We start from the raw sequence: 16,567 nt of genomic DNA on the forward strand, positions 1-16,567 counted from the left end.
TATCACTGACAGAAGACTGCAGACGGATGGCAAAACGGATGGCTATTCTCTAGCAGTGTTAGTAGCACGGGACAATTCCTTCGTTGCAGAAAATGGTACGTCCTCAAGAGGCTGAGGTGGCGTCTTGCAGGTGGATATATACACTTCAAGATGCGCTTCAGTCAGAGGTACGTCTTCTGGAACTTATTTACAATATGGGCAGTAGATAAATTATGAAATCAGCGAATTTTCTCTTTAGAAAAAAAAGATCAAAGGGCCACGTGATATGATCAGTCACAGTAAGAGCTCAATGCATTCACACAACATCAAAGGTGTGTTTAGAAGCTACCTCATAAAATAGCAAGCACATAAAATAAAGTAGCATTAAATTAGTACATAACTTTTAAATGGTCTCATGATAACAACAGGCACAAATTGTTTTTTAGAGAATTAACATCAGCTACACTTGATCTAGGATCCTAATGCTATTTCTTCACTTGGCACATCTTTTTAAGCCACCCAATTCTTCCTCGAGGGGCTTTAGGGTAAGAAACATTTCACGATATTCTGGTCTAATAAATAATTCGGTAGCAATGAAATGTTCATCAGTGCCCTCCTCGACTCCAGCATCTACAACTAACTCCATGATCTCAGAAATATTGCTTCCTACTCGATCGATCCTCATAGATGTTGCAGATTTTCCAGGGTTCACATTCTCATCTAAGTTAACAAGATGATCATGCACGCAAATGGTATTGGGCTTCGTTGAGTTAGATTCTTTGTTACAAGATTTTTGTAACATTGCCTCTTTAGATTGCTCATTAACATCCTTATCAATGATGCGCATATCATTTCCATCACTAGCACCATGCTCACTTTCGATAGTTGTATTGACTGCCAAATTAACTTCAGGTGTTGTTGAACTTGAATCCAGCATATCCTCGAACATTATATTTAGAAGATCAACATTCTCGAGTGGTGCAGAACGGAACTTGCCACAATCCGGCATTGCCTAAAACATTTATGGTTGAGTAAAAACAGATAAACAAGAAGCTGTAAATGAAAACAAAATTATACCTCCATCTTTTTCGCCCACCATTCTGGGCTTGCAGATATTGTATTCATTTTAGGATCCTGCCCAAGATCATCTTCACTATCCATCAATGCCTTCCATGTCTGGTAGTCTTTCTTCAATGACTCCCACTTACTTTTAAATTGCTCATGATTGTAACCTTTTTTTGTTTTTTCATTGAACTTGGTGTATAAGTTGTCATACCCAATAGCATTCAAATGCTCGGTTGGTCGATTTCCAGCTAAAACCTCATCGGTACAAATATCACAAAAAACTTTAGTAGCAAAAGTATCCCAATCTGGTTTTCCTTGCATGTTTTCATCCATCTACAATTACACAATTTCATTGAGGGACAAACTAAACATCAAGACTTATATATCTCTTCCAAACCAGTAGAGCATAAAAGTGGAATATGTAACACCAATGTAAAAATAAAAATGGTTAATCCAGAGAGCAATGAAGGTGATAATTGAGCAAATCTGAACTGTCCACCTGTACTATGAGATTTATTTGGTGTTCTCTATGTATTTGTGTAAAGATATGAAGGATTGAAGGGTTACTATCTATAATAAGTAACTTATGAAAGCGGTGTCACCTACACACTCTATTTGTACCGTCCACTTGTCCTACCACAGAGGAACAATAAATGCTGCAGAGCTAGTATATGACAAATGGCAATGAGTTACACTCCTTCCATTTCGAAATACATCGCATATTAGCTCGTTAGGACAAGCCTTTGATTGACAATTACTATATTAATATATGTTTTATGTGGCATAAAATTGATGTCATTGAATTCATACTTGAGAATACTTATTTGTGTTTATGGTTTTGTATCAAAAAAGTTTATATATTAATAGTGTAATTGTTGTTCAAACGCTTGTCCCAACGAGGATCTAATATGTGAAGTATTTTGAAATAGAGGGAGTACTACGAATTGTCATTTTTGTTCCACCTTATGTACATCAAATTTAAATTTGAAAATTTGATACATGTTAGATTGCGTGTATACCTACCTACCCAAAATTAATTCAGACTTTACCATAGCCATATAATATGGACTTTTCCCTATTTTTTTTGGCTAAGATCACATATGCCACTCTTCTGTCAAGTGTAGTTTCGTTTACACTATGTGTACAATATATTATAGCATAATTGCAGCATAGTACTTAAGGTAAGATTTGCATGTGTACCTGAACCGTGTGCTGTACAATCCTCTCTATGACAATTTTTTGCTTGAGGAGCTCACCAATAAGGTGAATGTTTCCAAGTGTTCGCAGCTTCATTAGCATTATTTGTTTATTCTGTGTCTCCATCTCTTGGTCTGGACCAGTCATTCTATCAATCTCGGCACATAGATTGCCAGCACCTTTAAATACTTCATGACAATTACTGAGCAGTACACTTGCGAACGCAATCTCTTTACCATCAGGTTCTTCTGGAGGGGATGATGGGAGCTTCTTATTGAGATAAGAACAAAGTTGAGCATACGTCGGACAGAAGGTGGGCTCAGAAACAGCCTTCTCAAACATAACAGTAATAACATCCTAAATAAATAAATAACCATAGCTGAGGTGAATCACAAATGTCAAATTAAATTAAATTCAATAAACTACGAGGAATAAACCAAACCTCCAAAATATCATCTCTATTGATTCCTGCTTCTATTAACCTGTCCTTTACAAGATCAAACTTCTCTGGTGTCAATTTGTCCAGTGTACTGTGCAATATACAACAAATAAAGATGTTCATTTTCTGATTGTGAAATTATAAAAAATCTGGAAATTAGCAGACTGCAAAAAATCCCAAATCAAATATACCCTTTCACCGCCATAAGAACTCCATCTCTGTCAGAGAGATTGCCTCTTTGGATTGACCAAGGGATGTAAACCTTAATAAGAGCAAGGGTGGGAAGATGTTTAAAATAAATTGAAATGTCACAGCAATCATTCAGGTATCACAGATTGCAGGCATCATCCAAAAACCACAGCTGAATATAGTGTTGACTATCTCTATTGTATAACTTACTATGAGGCAAGCATTCGTGTATTGAAATAACATACAAGCATACGTGTCTAAATTATAGTGTAAATTTGCACTAGTGGAAAACAGGCCTTTTGATCCGGGTGGTTAGGGCCTTTTGTCGCGGGCGGCCAGCCGCGACAAGCAAGGCGCGATAAAAGGGTGGCCTTTTATCCCGGGTCACTTACGACCCGCGACATAAGGTCCACCACGTGGCAGCCGCGGGGCGCGCAGGGCACAGGCCCTTTTGTCGCGGGCGGTATTACCACCCGCGACAAAAGGCCTTCTACGTGGCGCGCGCACAACGCTTCTGCTTTAGGGTTTGAGGGGTGCAGCACCCCTCCCCCCCCGCCACCGACCGCCTGTTATTTCATTTTTTTCGTTCGAAAATGAAAGTTGCATATATTTGTACGCTACTAGAAGTTGTACACATTCATTCATTATATATATATATATAGATCGATCAAACAAATATTGGAAGCAGAAGTCGATTCCCCTTACACATATTCGTAGGTTCCCTACATATATACATGGAGCTCACGATCGACAAACGGTACTAACGACCGTCTATTTGGAGGTAGAACAACTATCTGGACTAAACAAGCCTTTGTTGTTTATTACTTCTCTAACCAAAAGTCCCGCCACTTCCTCCGCGATTCCTAGTGCGTGTTCCTTTGGTTGGAGTCTGTCCCGCATGAAGTCGACCTATATACGAAAATGAGATGAGTATGACTATATCAGTCTTGATAACGAAATATTGATGATAATAAATAAAGTTGTGAATGTTATTGCTTACGTCGAATTTATTTCTGTTCTGCTTCTCAGTGGTTAACATGCGAATGGACTCGCAAACGTAGTATCCACATAGATTCGTCCCTTGTGGCTGCTGGGGGCACGCTACAGGAGTAAATGTTAGCTTCTTTGCAAAGGTAATGTCCTTATGAACATTCTTCAAAGCTTGCCAAGCCCTGCCAGGCAAAAGAATGATTGAATGAGTGGATAATTAATTGATATCTCACGAAAGATAAAGCGCGGCGATGAAGGAAATTACACTTGGAGCAACTTCTGCAAGTCCCGGAACCCGTCCGTGCCTCTACTCAGTGGGTCTCTTACTTCAACTATTCCCTTATCAGGTTGAATGTCTAGTAGAATCCAGTGGAAGCTGCACATGTTATGCATATACGTCAGGAATTACACTTAACATCGAGTAAGAAAAATTGAATGTGCATAAAAGATCATTAAGACTCTCACTCGTAGTTGTAAGGAAACAATATTGAATCACAGAAATATTGCTGCCCCAAAAACCTTAGTAGGTTTCCCCCCGTTTCTTCGCGTTTATGCTTCACCGTTTCAACATGTATTTTATCTGGGTCAACAAACCCAACATTGATAATATTATTACTTTTGCACTCACTGATCTTCAGTCTGCAAAAGAGAACCCATAAGATATAATGAGTATATATATGCAATGAAAACGAACATGAACTGAATGAAAATGAACTTATATGTAGTTAACAACTTACAAGCAATAGCAACTCATGAGAGATTTGTCGAGGGCTTCTAGATTGAATAACTGCCAGAGTTCATTCATCTCAATATGGATCTCCTCGTTTCGGTAGTAATATTCCCATGGTATACTCGCCACGATGTACATTTTTTTCTCCTTGCATGCATCAAGGTACCACTGATGCAAATTCCGCATATGTGTTGGCAGTTTATGCAGCTGCTCTCTGCTGACCAAGTCGGCCCCGTAGACAAATTTAGGAGCTATATCAGCAGTGGGTAGTGCAGCATCTGCGGCACCAAACAATTCCTCCACGGTAACTCCACATTGAGCCGCTAGAGTTGCAGCTTCTTCCATATTGACATCACCACCATGTTCCTCGTACACCTTGGGAACATTAAACACTTTGAGTGCTGGGATCGATTGTTTGGGCTGAGCACCGAGGAGGGGAACTTCCTTTCTCTTTTTGCCTTTTGACGTTTGCTTGGCCTTGAGGGGTGCACTTGTTGAACTTGACCTTTTCTCATCTGCACTTCTAGCTGATGATTTGCTCGTGCCAGCAATGTCCTTCTCCTTGGCCTTTTCATCCTTTTTTTTGTCAATTACCTTCGCAAGAGTGCATGTATAGTCATCCTTCTTCTCGTGTAACTCATACTGCGATGGTGTGTTCAGAAAACTAGTAGCATATTCTATTTGCTTCTCCGTGTATGGCTCGCGCTGGAGGTTTTGGCTTATGGAAATGATCATAGTTGTGTTTCGCAACAGCGGCCGCATTTTCCTCGACAGTAAGATCCCAAGGACGGGGGGGAGGAACCTTTGGTACTTTTGGGAGGGGCGACCTCTTGGGGACAGGACTCTTGAAACGCTTCCGGCTGGGTGCATTCCGAGTCTTAGTGGGCGGAGGCGGCGGCGCTGGAGATGGAGATGGACTACCGATGTCGTGGTCGACGTCGTACCCACGGGGTGATGGTGGCGACATGTGATCGGTAGGAGGAGGTGATGGTGGCCTGCGATCACCCGGAGGAGGTGATGGTGACCTGCTGGGACGATCGGTACTAGGTGCTACCCAGCCTGGCAGCCTGATGTTCTTCTTTTCCCAGAGAATGATTTCTCCCCAAAGACCTCTCTGAGTGTAAGCCCCCCATCACCTCCAGGGATATGGAGCTCCAATGTCTCCCACTGCGGGACAACTGAATCCACCCCGACACGAGCATAGCCAGCTGGAATCGGATTGCCATGCCATGTTGCCGGCTCACCTTCAGGTCCAAATGCCGGTAAGACATAGCCGGCCGCCACCTTAACAAACCTTCCTGAACACCTCATGGAGATCACAAGGTGTTGTCTCCTTGATTCCATCCAAGGGGTCGCCAGGACCGGCATCTATCATCATCCGTGTAGGAGGGGCCTCCGAGTCGGCCACGCTGCTGTCTCGTCGCTGAGATATTTCAGCGGTATTATCTGGCGGGCGCTGTCCTTTTAGTTCATTTATCTCCCGCTGCTGCTGCTGAAGCTCCCGCTGCTGCTGGTCAAGTCGGTGTTGGAACTCGGCCATCCGGTCATTCTGCACCTCCAGCTGGCGTTGTTTAGCTCTCGCTCGGCTTCTATAAGTCTCCGCGTCGGCCGGAAACCCAAGCGACCACGGAACACTAGGGCCGAAGCCTCTTGTTCGTCCTCCCTTCTCAGGATTACCGAGGACAAGCGTCAGCAAGTCTTTCTCTCTATCGGGAGCAAACTTTAGTTTTCCCGCCTTTATATCTGTCGTCACTTCAATCCATTTTTGCCTGGGTACCCTAACCCTGGTGTCACTTTCAACAATGTTCCCTGTCTTCATGTCATACTCACAGCCATGCGCGAGGAACCAATTTCGAGCCCTTATGTCCCATCCTTCTCGCGTGGGTTCTGGAGTGATCCCGTTCAGCTCCATCTCAGCCTCTTGTGCATCCCACTTAGGCATGGCTCTTCCGTAGCCCCCTCGCCCCGTATGATGGTGATATTTCTTCTCGCTTGCATTCTTCTTGTTTTTCGCTGACAGTTCACAGCCTCCTCTGATTCTTTGTACCTCACAAATTCTTCCCGCTTATGCTCCTGCTTCGCTAGGTAGTTCTCGAATAATGGAGGCTTCTTGTCTTTCTTATAATTTTTCCATAACCGGTTCTTATACGCCCGGAAAAGTTCCCCCATCTTCTTAAGAGCCCATTTCTTCACTAGCGCTCGCTGCTTAGCATTCTCAGACTCCGATCCCAAATCTGGCAAAGTGAAATGTGCCATCAGGTCTCTGAAAAGTGTGTCCTTGTACCTATCGGCAACCTGATTTTCGGACACATTCTTCGTCTTGTTCCATTCTCTGACAGTGATCGGGACACGATCTCTAACCACAACTCCGCACTGATTTTTGAACTTCACTCCGACATTCTCGGGTACCACCGGTTGGCCTTCCGGTGATATAACTTCAATTGTGAAGTGGTCTTTCTTGGTCAACTTCTTTGCCGGGCCTCGTTTCTCTATCTTATCTTCGGAGGCCTAAGAGAATACATATAGAATTGCATTAATGCCTCTATACTAATGCCTCAATACATATGTACATATAGAATTCCATTAATACCTCGTCACCGGAGCCGTCGTCGGCTTCTCCGTCACCGGAGCCGTCGGCTTCTCCGTCACCGGAGCCGTCGGCTTCTCCATGACCGGAGCCGTCGGGTTCTCCATGACCGGAGCCGTCGGCTTCTCCATCACCGGAGCCGGCTCGGTCGGCTTCTGTACCATCGCGGATTATGTCCGCGAATATGTCTTCCTGTTCCAAGTCCCGTTCGAATTGATCCATTGTTTACGCAAAAGATTTAAATCGATAAGTAAATGTTCAAACACAAACCAAACCCTAACCCTAATCAAACACAAACCAAACCCTAACCCTAATCGGCGACACGTGTTTGCGAGAGGGAGAGGGTGTCGGCGACGCGTGTTTGCGACAGGGAGAGGGTGTCGGCGACGCGTGTTTGTGAGAGGGAGAGGGTGTCGGCGACGCGTGTTTGCGAGAGAGAGAGAGAGAGGGTGTCGGCGTCGGTTGTTCGCGAGAAGGGAGAGAAGAGGGGAGTTGCGGCGTCGATGGTTTTCGCGAGAGGGAGAGGGGTGTCGGCTAGTGTTCGCGAGATGGAGAGGGGTGTCGGCGAGTGTTGTTCGCGAGAAGGGAGAGAAGAGGGGAGTTGCGGCGTCGATGGTTTTCGCGAGAGGGAGAGGGGTGTCGGCTAGTGTTCGCGAGATGGAGAGGGGTGTCGGCGAGTGTTGTTCGCGAGAGGGAGAGCGGTGTTCGCGAGAGTGTTTGCGTCGGTTTAATCTACGAAATTTGAACTAAGTAACTACGAAATTTGAATTAAGTAACTACGAAATTTGAATTAACTATCTACAAAAATTTAAACTAACTAACTAATACTAAATTTAATCTAAATACTAATACTAATACTAACTAACTAATACTAATTAAAACTAAATACTAATACTAATACTAACTAACTAATACTAATTAAAACTAAATACTAATACTAACTAAACTAAACTAACTAACTTAATTAAAAAACTTAATGAAAAAAGGCCGGGGCATGGGCGCCGGCCGGCACCGGCGGCCGCGCGGGGCGGCGGAGGGTGGCGGCTACCTGCTTCTCGAGGGTGGCGCAGAGGGGGCGGCGGCGGCCGGGGGTGTCCCAGAGGAGGCGGCGGCCGGAGGAGGCGGCGGCCGGAGGTGGCGCGCGCGGGAGATCTCGTCGAGGTGGCGCGCAGAGGCGGCCCACATGGCGGAGGTGGCGCAGAGGGCGGGGGCGGCGAAGAGGCGGCTCAGAAGTGGCAGGGGCGGCGGCCGGAGGCGAGGAAGATGGCCGGCGGCGGTGGCGGTGGATTTCGGCAGCCTGACGGCGCGATTTCTGCTAAGGAAAATGGCCTGGAGCCGTTGGACGCGGATCAGGCCTGGACCGTTTTTGTTTTTCTGTTTTTTGTTTTTCTGTTTTTTGTTTTTCTGTTTTTTTTAAATAAAAACTATTATTTCAATAACTTTTAAATGGTAACTCAAAAAGAAAAGTGTTATATATGAAAATTGATCAGAAAAATCCAATGAACATGAATATGACATCCATAGAACTATTTGCATCTCGCATATATAAATGCTGACACGTGCCTCGCCCCGCCGACGCCGGCGTGCGACGTGTAGCCACCGCTGACACGTGGCTCACCCGCCCGCCGACGCCGGCGTGCGACGTTTAGCCACCGCTGACACGTGGCTCACCCGCCGACGCCGGCGTGCGACGTGTAGCCACCGCTGACACGTGGCTCACCCCGCCGACGCCGGCGTGCGACGTTTAGCCACCGCTGACACGTGGCTCACCCCGCCGACGCCGGCGTGCGACGTTTAGCCACCGCTGACACGTGCCTCGCCCCGCCGACGCCGGCGTGCGACGTGTAGCCACCGCTGACACGTGCCTCACCCCGCCGACGCCGGCGTGCGACGTGTAGCCACCGCTGACACGTGCCATGCCCCGCGTGCGCTATATAGAGCGACGAGTGCGGGCGCAACCACACGTCGCCACCGCCTCCGCTCATTCATCTCCGGGATGCCTCCATGTCGTCGAGGGGCGTCCGGTTTCCGTGGCGTTCGAGTGCATCCGAGCGGTAGGTTCACCGCCGAGATACGCGCCGGTGGCTTCCGCCTCACCCTCGGCACGTACAACACGCCGGAAGAGGCGGCGCGCGCTACGACGCGGCGGCGTGGCGCTTTCGGCGGCCAGGGCACGACATGAACTTCCCGGATGTTGAATCGCTAGAGGAGGCGGAGTTCCTCGCGCCACCGCCGTGCCTCGTCACCGACGAGGACCGTCACCGGCATCGCCAGGTGCAGCGCCGGATCGCCATCGCCGAGCGCGACGAGCAGTTGATGCGCCAGTGGAGGGCGCGGTCCCCGACGCGTTCTTTGCTAACCTTAGGGCACAACGCAGGTCCAACAGGCGCCACCGTCGGGCCGTCGCCGCCTTCGAGCTCGAGAACTCGAATACAACTTGGACCGAAACGACCCTCGGTGGGATGACCTTTGGACGGAGACAACCTCCGACGACGAGTAGAGACTAGACTAGTAATTTATCTATTTTATTGTAATTTCAATAAAGTCGTTGTCGGTTCTATTAGTTTAAATTTAGTTTATAAAGTCGTTGTCGGTTGTTTTTGTTCAATAAAGTGGTTGACACGAAATTTATTACGACTGAACTGAAATTAAAGTACAGAGCTCAACTGAAAAATAAGATACATGGCCAGATTCGAATGTTGGAGCCATTCAATCATAGTCGTGCCTAGTCCTATACACGTCGCCACTGTAGTCATCAAAGTCGCCGACGTCATCGTCGCTAGCATCGGGGTCGCGGTTGTCGAACCTCGGCGGATGACCACGCGTGGGCTGGGATTGAGGGTAGCGCAGGCGGGGCCACGACAGGCCAGGGACGCTCGGAGAGTCCGGCCGCGCCACCACATCCGACGGCCGGCCTCGTTGAAGTTCGAAGGAGGCGGGCCGTCCTCCTCGTACCTGGCAACCGCCCTCTCACGCCGATTGATGAAGAAGCTGTCCCAAGTCGGGCTGTAGTCGGGATGCCACTGGGGATTCCTCCGCTGCTCAGGCGTGAGCTCGAAATAGTAGTGGTTCGTGATGGCCATCTCGCGTGGCACACCTACAGGGGATAGGAGGGACCGGTACGCCTCCGACGCTCAGCAACCAGCCGGTCGGGACGCGGTAGCCGGGCGGGCAGGGGTAGTTCGAGGCGCAAAGCGCCTCCGCCTCCCGGGGTGTTAGACATACGATGGAAGCCATGGGAGAGAGTGATGAGGTTTGCAGATATGAGAGTCCAAGCCTACATATATATAGTGGAAAAATGGCGGGAATGCGGGAAGAAAATAGGCGGGAACGAAGTGGCGCGCGAAACTTTCATCCCGGGTGGAGGCTCAAACCGCGACAAAAGACTGGGGGAGGCTTATCTAGGAGGGCCTTTTGTCACGGTTGGTGGCTGCAACCGCGACTAAAGATGTCGGCAGGATAATAAGGATGTGTCGGTAACCTTTTGTCACGGTTGGTGGCTGCAACCGCGACTAAAGCTGTCGGCAGGATAAGGATGTGTCGGTAACCTTTTGTCACGGTTGGTGGCTGCAACCGCGACTAAAGGTGTCGGCAGGATAAGGACGCGTGGGTGGACGCACTGCTCGATGAGATAAAGCATGTAGCGCACGACGGCCTGTCGAAGGAATAAGACAAAGTAGAAGCGGTGCCGTGCCTATAAAAGGAGCATCGATACGCCTTGCCAAGCAGATCAACAAGCCAAGCACAGTTTAATCTTCATTATTACATAAATGTAGAGATTGTCTTGGGAACTATATATGAAGAATACATTATTACATCGCCATCTAGTGTTGTGATCTTCACGCCGTAGCCATGGAGAATCTTCATCATTTAGCAAGATGCTTGGGTCAATTTTCACCGTGAAGGGCGGAATTTCTTTAAACTTATTATAATCTTGACATGTCTGTCTTGTCATCCACTCCCACGATGTTTCTTTTCCCGAAAGAACTATGTGGCGCTTTGGCTCCTCGATTGATGTATTCTTTTGTTGATTTCTTTTTCTTGATTTGCTAGACATGTCCTTCACGTAGAAAACTTGAGCCACCTCGCTGGCTAGGACAAAAGGCTCGTCCAGGTACGCAAGATTGTTGGGATCCACTGTTATCATACCGTACTTATCGTCAATATGTATAGCGCTGAGCTTCACCCATTTGCACCGAAACAAAGGGACCTTAAAAGTGGGACCATAGTCAAGTTCCCATATCTCCTCTATGTATCCATAATATGTGGTGGTCTGCCCATTCTCGTCTGTTGCATCGAAGCGGACACCGCTGTTTTGGTTGGTGCTCTTTTTATCTTGGTCGATCGTGTAAAATGTATTCCCATTTATCTCGTACCCTTGGAATGTACATATGTTTGAAGATGGTAACCTGGCCAACAAGTACAGCTGCTCCACCGCAGATGGGTCATTAATGAGATGTCTTTGCAACCAACTCGCCGAAGGTATTCATGTGTTGACGTGTAATCAAGGACTCGGGCTGGCCCGGTTTATTTCTCGTAAAACATTCTTATGTTTCTCGATGTACGGAGCCACCAAGCTGGAATTGTATAGAACTGTGTAGTGCGCTTGATTGAAAGAAATCTTGTCCCTCCACACCGTTGCTTTCCTTCCTAGTGTGCCTTTTCCAGTCAGCCTCCCCTCATACCGAGATTCAGGAACACCAATCGGCTTAAGGTCAGGAAGAAAGTCAACACAAAACTCAATGACCTCCTCAGTTCCGTAGCCCTTTGAGATACTTCCTTCCGGCCTAGCTCGGTTATGAACATATTTCTTTAAGACTCCCATGAACCTCTCGAAGGGGAACATATTGTGTAGAAATACAGGACCGAGAATTCTAATCTCTTCAACTAGGTGAACGAGGAGGTGCGTCATAATATTGAAGAAAGATGGTGGGAACAACAACTCGAAGCTGACAAGACATTGGACCACATCTTCCGTAATCCCGACAAAGTTTCTGGATCCATTACCTTCTGAGAAATTGCGTTCAGGAATGCACATATCTTCACAATGGCTAGTCGAACATTTTCTGGTAGAAGTCCCCTCAATGCAATCGGAAGCAATTGTGTCATAAGCACGTGACAGTCATGGGACTTCAGGTTCTGGAATTTTTTCTCCTTCATATTTACTATCCCCTTTATATTCGACGAGAAACCAGACGGAACCTTGATACTGAATAGGGCTTCAAAAAAGATCTCCTTCTCTTGTTTGGTAAGAGCATAGCTGGCAGGCCCTACAAACTGCCCTGGATGATTGCCGTTTCGTCCTTTATGAAGTTCCTGGTCCTCCCGTGCTTCTGTTGTATCTTTTGTCTTTCCATACACGCCTAGAAAACCTAGAATATTCACACAAAGATTCTTGGTCAGGTGCATCACGTCGATTGCAGAGCGGACTTCCAGGACTTTCCAATATTCTAGCTCCCAGAAAATAGATTTCTTCTTCCACATGGGCGCATGTCCGTCATCGTCTTTCGGAACAGGTCGACTGCCTGGACCCTTTCCAAAGATAACATTTAAATCCTTGACCATGTCAAATATATCAGCACCACTACGGGGGACAGGCTTCGGACGGCGGTCTGCCTCGCCATCGAAATGCTTGCCTTTTTTCCTTAAGGGATGCTTGCGCGGAAGGAAACGACGATTGAACGGGTACACAACTTTTCTGCTTTTTCCCAAATATTTACTTTCAGTCTCATCTAAACAAGGTTTGCATGCATTGTATCCTTTGTTCGTCTGTCCTGAAATGTTACTGAGAGCAGGCCAATCATTGATGGTTACGAATAGCAATGCTCGTAGGTCAAATTCTTGCTCCGTGTGCTCATCCCACACACGTACACCTGGTTTGGCCCACAACTCCAAAAGTTCATCGACTAATGGCCTTAGGTACACATCAATGTCGTTGCCCGGTTGCTTTGGGCCTTGGATAAGCACTGGCATCATAATGAACTTCCGCTTCATGCACAACCAAGGAGGAAGGTTGTAGATACATAGTCACGGGCCAGGTGCTGTGACTGCAGCTCTGCTCCCCAAAAGGATTCATGCCATCTGTACTTAGACCAAAGTATAAGTTCCTTGCCTCACCTGCAAAATCCGGGAACTCTCTCCCGATGTTTCTCCACTGCCGACCATCAGCGGGGTGCCTCAACATCGCGTCTTTCTTACGTTCTTCCATGTGCCATCGCAACAACTTGGCATGCTCTTTGTTTCTGAACAAACGTTTCAACCGTGGTATTATTGGAGCATACCACATCACCTTCGCAGAACCCTCTTCTGGGTGGCTCGCCCTCAACATCACCAGGGTCATCTTTTACGATCTTATACCGCAATGCACCACATATCGGGCATTTATTCAAATTCTCGTACTTCTCACCGCGGTAGAGGATACAGTCATTAATGCATGCATGTATCTTACGCACATCTAATCCTAGAGGGCAGACAAGCTTCTTTGCTTCATATGTACCGACGGTCAATTCATTATTTCTTGGAAACAGCTTCTTTAATATTATCATCAATTTCTCAAATCCCGAGTCAGTCACACCGACCTCTGCCTTCCATTTCAGCAATTCCAATATGCTACCCAGCTTTCTATGCCCATCTTCACAACCTGGGTACAACAATTTGTGGTGGTCCTCTAACATCTTGTCGAACTGCAACCTCTCCTTATCCGTGTCACAGTCTCTTCTTGCATCAGAAATGGCCCGACGAAGATCATCATCAACAGGATCATCTGATGCCTGTTCTTCACCTCCTTCTTCTTCATTGTCGTCCATTGCGGTATCAAAGCATTCAGAGAACATAGATCGATAATACTTCTCATCATTATCTTCTTCCTCATCGCCGTCTTCCATCATAACCCCTTCTTCTCCGTGCTTGGTCCAAACATTATAACTGGACATGAACCCAAACCGAAGCAGGTGGCTCTTAATATCTCTTGAGCAAGAGTAATCCTTCTCGTTCTTACATTTTAGACATGGACAGCACATAAAACCTTGCTTCGACTTGTTGGCCTCGGCCACAAGCAGGAAAGAATTCACGCCCTCTCTGAAAGCGGGAGCACATCGGTTACCGTACATCCATGTATGACTCATCTGCATCATAAGTACAATTATATATGTATCAGATGCAATCACCTTGCTAAAATTAGTATTGTACGGACTATGCATATATATATAGTCGAGAAAATAGTTGCTAACCTTTTTGGATCAAAAAGAGGAGAAATCTTATCAAATAAACCAAGTGGCATCCCTCTCACAAGCATTCCATCAAACACCTCTTGTGCACATGTAGAAAAAATGAGCTAGCATACACCTCCACCTTCACCACCAAGGAAAAAATGAGGTGGGGGGGTGGCTGGCTGCTTCTATATATAGGGCGGGGACATTTTGTCGCGGGCCGTATTACGACCCGCGACAAAAGGGGTGGCCACGTCGCTCCTACCCCTTTTGTCGCGGGTCGTAATACGGCCCGCGACAAAAGGCCGCGACAAAAGCCTCCGCGCGCTCCACATGGTTTCGGGGCGACGTGGCCAGGCCATTTGTCGCGGGTGCAGGCGCGCCCGCGACAAAAGGCTCCCACGGAAGCCCTGTTTTCCACTAGTGTTGAATCAATCTTCTAAACATTGACGAATTAAAAAATTGGATAATGCTTCTAAGGTACGAATTAGATAAAGGCCACACAAGCATCACATCACTATCTACAGAGTAGCCTAAAGATCACCTACTGTTCTCAGTCAGGCATGTGACAATGTGTACACGTCATTAAGCACACTGTGCCTCTCTACGGCATCATTTTCTACCAATACATACACAACCCAAACGCCAAGCTTAGGTGCAGCAGTTTAAATTAACTATTACTCTCTGATTCCAAACATATGTCGTTTTGGACAATGGCACAATCTAGGTGACACTTGGATTATCAATCTCCTAGAAAAAACATGTTGCTTCAAATAAAATACTACCTAGTAATATCAGTTTGACGTTGTCAATCTTTGGTAGTAGTTTATATTGATGGTGAAACCTGACACAGATTTTAAAAAGACTTATACTTGAAATCGGAGTAATTAATTAATTTAAGAGGTACAGAGTGATAAATGCATACAGGACGAGAGAGCTCAGTCGACAAGCCTACTGATACAACAATGCTAAGACTAGTCACAATGCATAGTATCATATAGAAGTATCATGCGTATGATACTACTACATGTTACTATCTCCACAATGCATGGTATCATATAATAGTATCATAATCTCTATATATTAATTGTTTTGTAGAATCTCAATGCAAATATATGTACAAGATTTACTTGACATTAATTTTTCTAGTAGTATGTGCTATGATACAGTATCTACCTATGATACTAGCACCCTCTCTCTCATCCTTAATTGCACTGCCACATCAGCATTTTGCATGCATGGAATGCATGATACTACCTATGATACTCCCATTGTGGGTAGTCTAACAATTTTTATCTTCAAGATACCTGAGCGTTAGAATCAAGCTGAAAGTTTAATTGGTCATGCTTATTTAATTGCTCTTGCTTGCCACTTGGAGCATAGGATTCTTGCGCTTCATAGATGTTGTCCCAAGATTTCTCTTCACTAGCAACCACAGGAATTTGTGAAGACCGTGAACGCCAGACACAGCTGTCAGTCCTATCATAGCGATTACATGACTGAGTTTGTACCTAACAGATATGATAAACCATCACAAAAAGGATAAAGCAATGATGAAAGGAAAAAACTGCAATTGTCTACTGTTTTTCGTTAATGGGCAATATATTAATGCATCAAGACGATCCAAAAAATACACCCAGCCCACAATTGTCATAGTGGGACAGATAAGACTTGGCAACACTGAGGAACATTAACTACAGCAGCACTTGAAGAAGAAACCTAGAAGAGGCATTCTTATTAAAATATCCATCTTCTTTTCGGTTCGCTTCATTCATTCCCTTACTAATAAATTCAATTCATCGTTAATGGTGAAACCAGCCTGTATGTACACCACACAACCGTTTCTTGGTAAATTCGATCAGCTCTTCTCCCTTTCCGTCGACATCAAATAAAACTCCAGCTTAAGTTGGTTCAGCCGCCCCAAATCTAACTTGATCCAGGGCAGATCTCTGGAACCGCTCGATCGAATAGGAAACCCGCGGCAGAAGGTGGGTAAGTAACAAAGGGGCAATGGTCGTGAATAGGTTTGCATAAAGGTATGTTTCAATGAATCTTGATGCTGGTCGGGAGTCCCCTCTTCGGAAAGGGAAAGGCACGGTGATTGGAATCAACAATAGCATCAACCCTTTCTTAGGCAACACTAATGAACATCAATTAGAGCTAGCTGAATAAACGAAGTGAAA

General features: G+C 46.0%; 1 protein-coding gene across 3 annotated transcripts in view; it reads right to left on the reverse strand.

Moving 5' to 3' along the window:
- Positions 1-348: 348 nt before the first annotated feature.
- LOC127340938 (zinc finger CCCH domain-containing protein 43) overlaps positions 349-16,567 on the reverse strand; it is a 35,542-nt gene continuing 19,323 nt past the window's right edge. For 2 of the 3 annotated variants that reach the window (XM_051366707.2, XM_071825775.1), the window contains exons 6-11: positions 15,692-15,895; positions 2,872-2,942; positions 2,684-2,771; positions 2,245-2,598; positions 1,057-1,377; positions 349-991 (exon numbers count right to left, since the gene is read on the reverse strand). In XM_051366707.2, the coding sequence (XP_051222667.1) occupies positions 473-991; positions 1,057-1,377; positions 2,245-2,598; positions 2,684-2,771; positions 2,872-2,942; positions 15,692-15,895 (1,557 nt within the window). In that variant the 3' untranslated portion in view covers positions 349-472. The remainder of the gene's footprint in view (positions 992-1,056; positions 1,378-2,244; positions 2,599-2,683; positions 2,772-2,871; positions 2,943-15,691; positions 15,896-16,567) is intronic. The other variant, XM_071825773.1, reaches the window with a different exon arrangement.

The sequence above is a fragment of the Lolium perenne genome, chromosome 1 (assembly GCF_019359855.2).
Source record: "Lolium perenne isolate Kyuss_39 chromosome 1, Kyuss_2.0, whole genome shotgun sequence".
Classification (NCBI taxonomy): domain Eukaryota; kingdom Viridiplantae; phylum Streptophyta; class Magnoliopsida; order Poales; family Poaceae; genus Lolium; species Lolium perenne.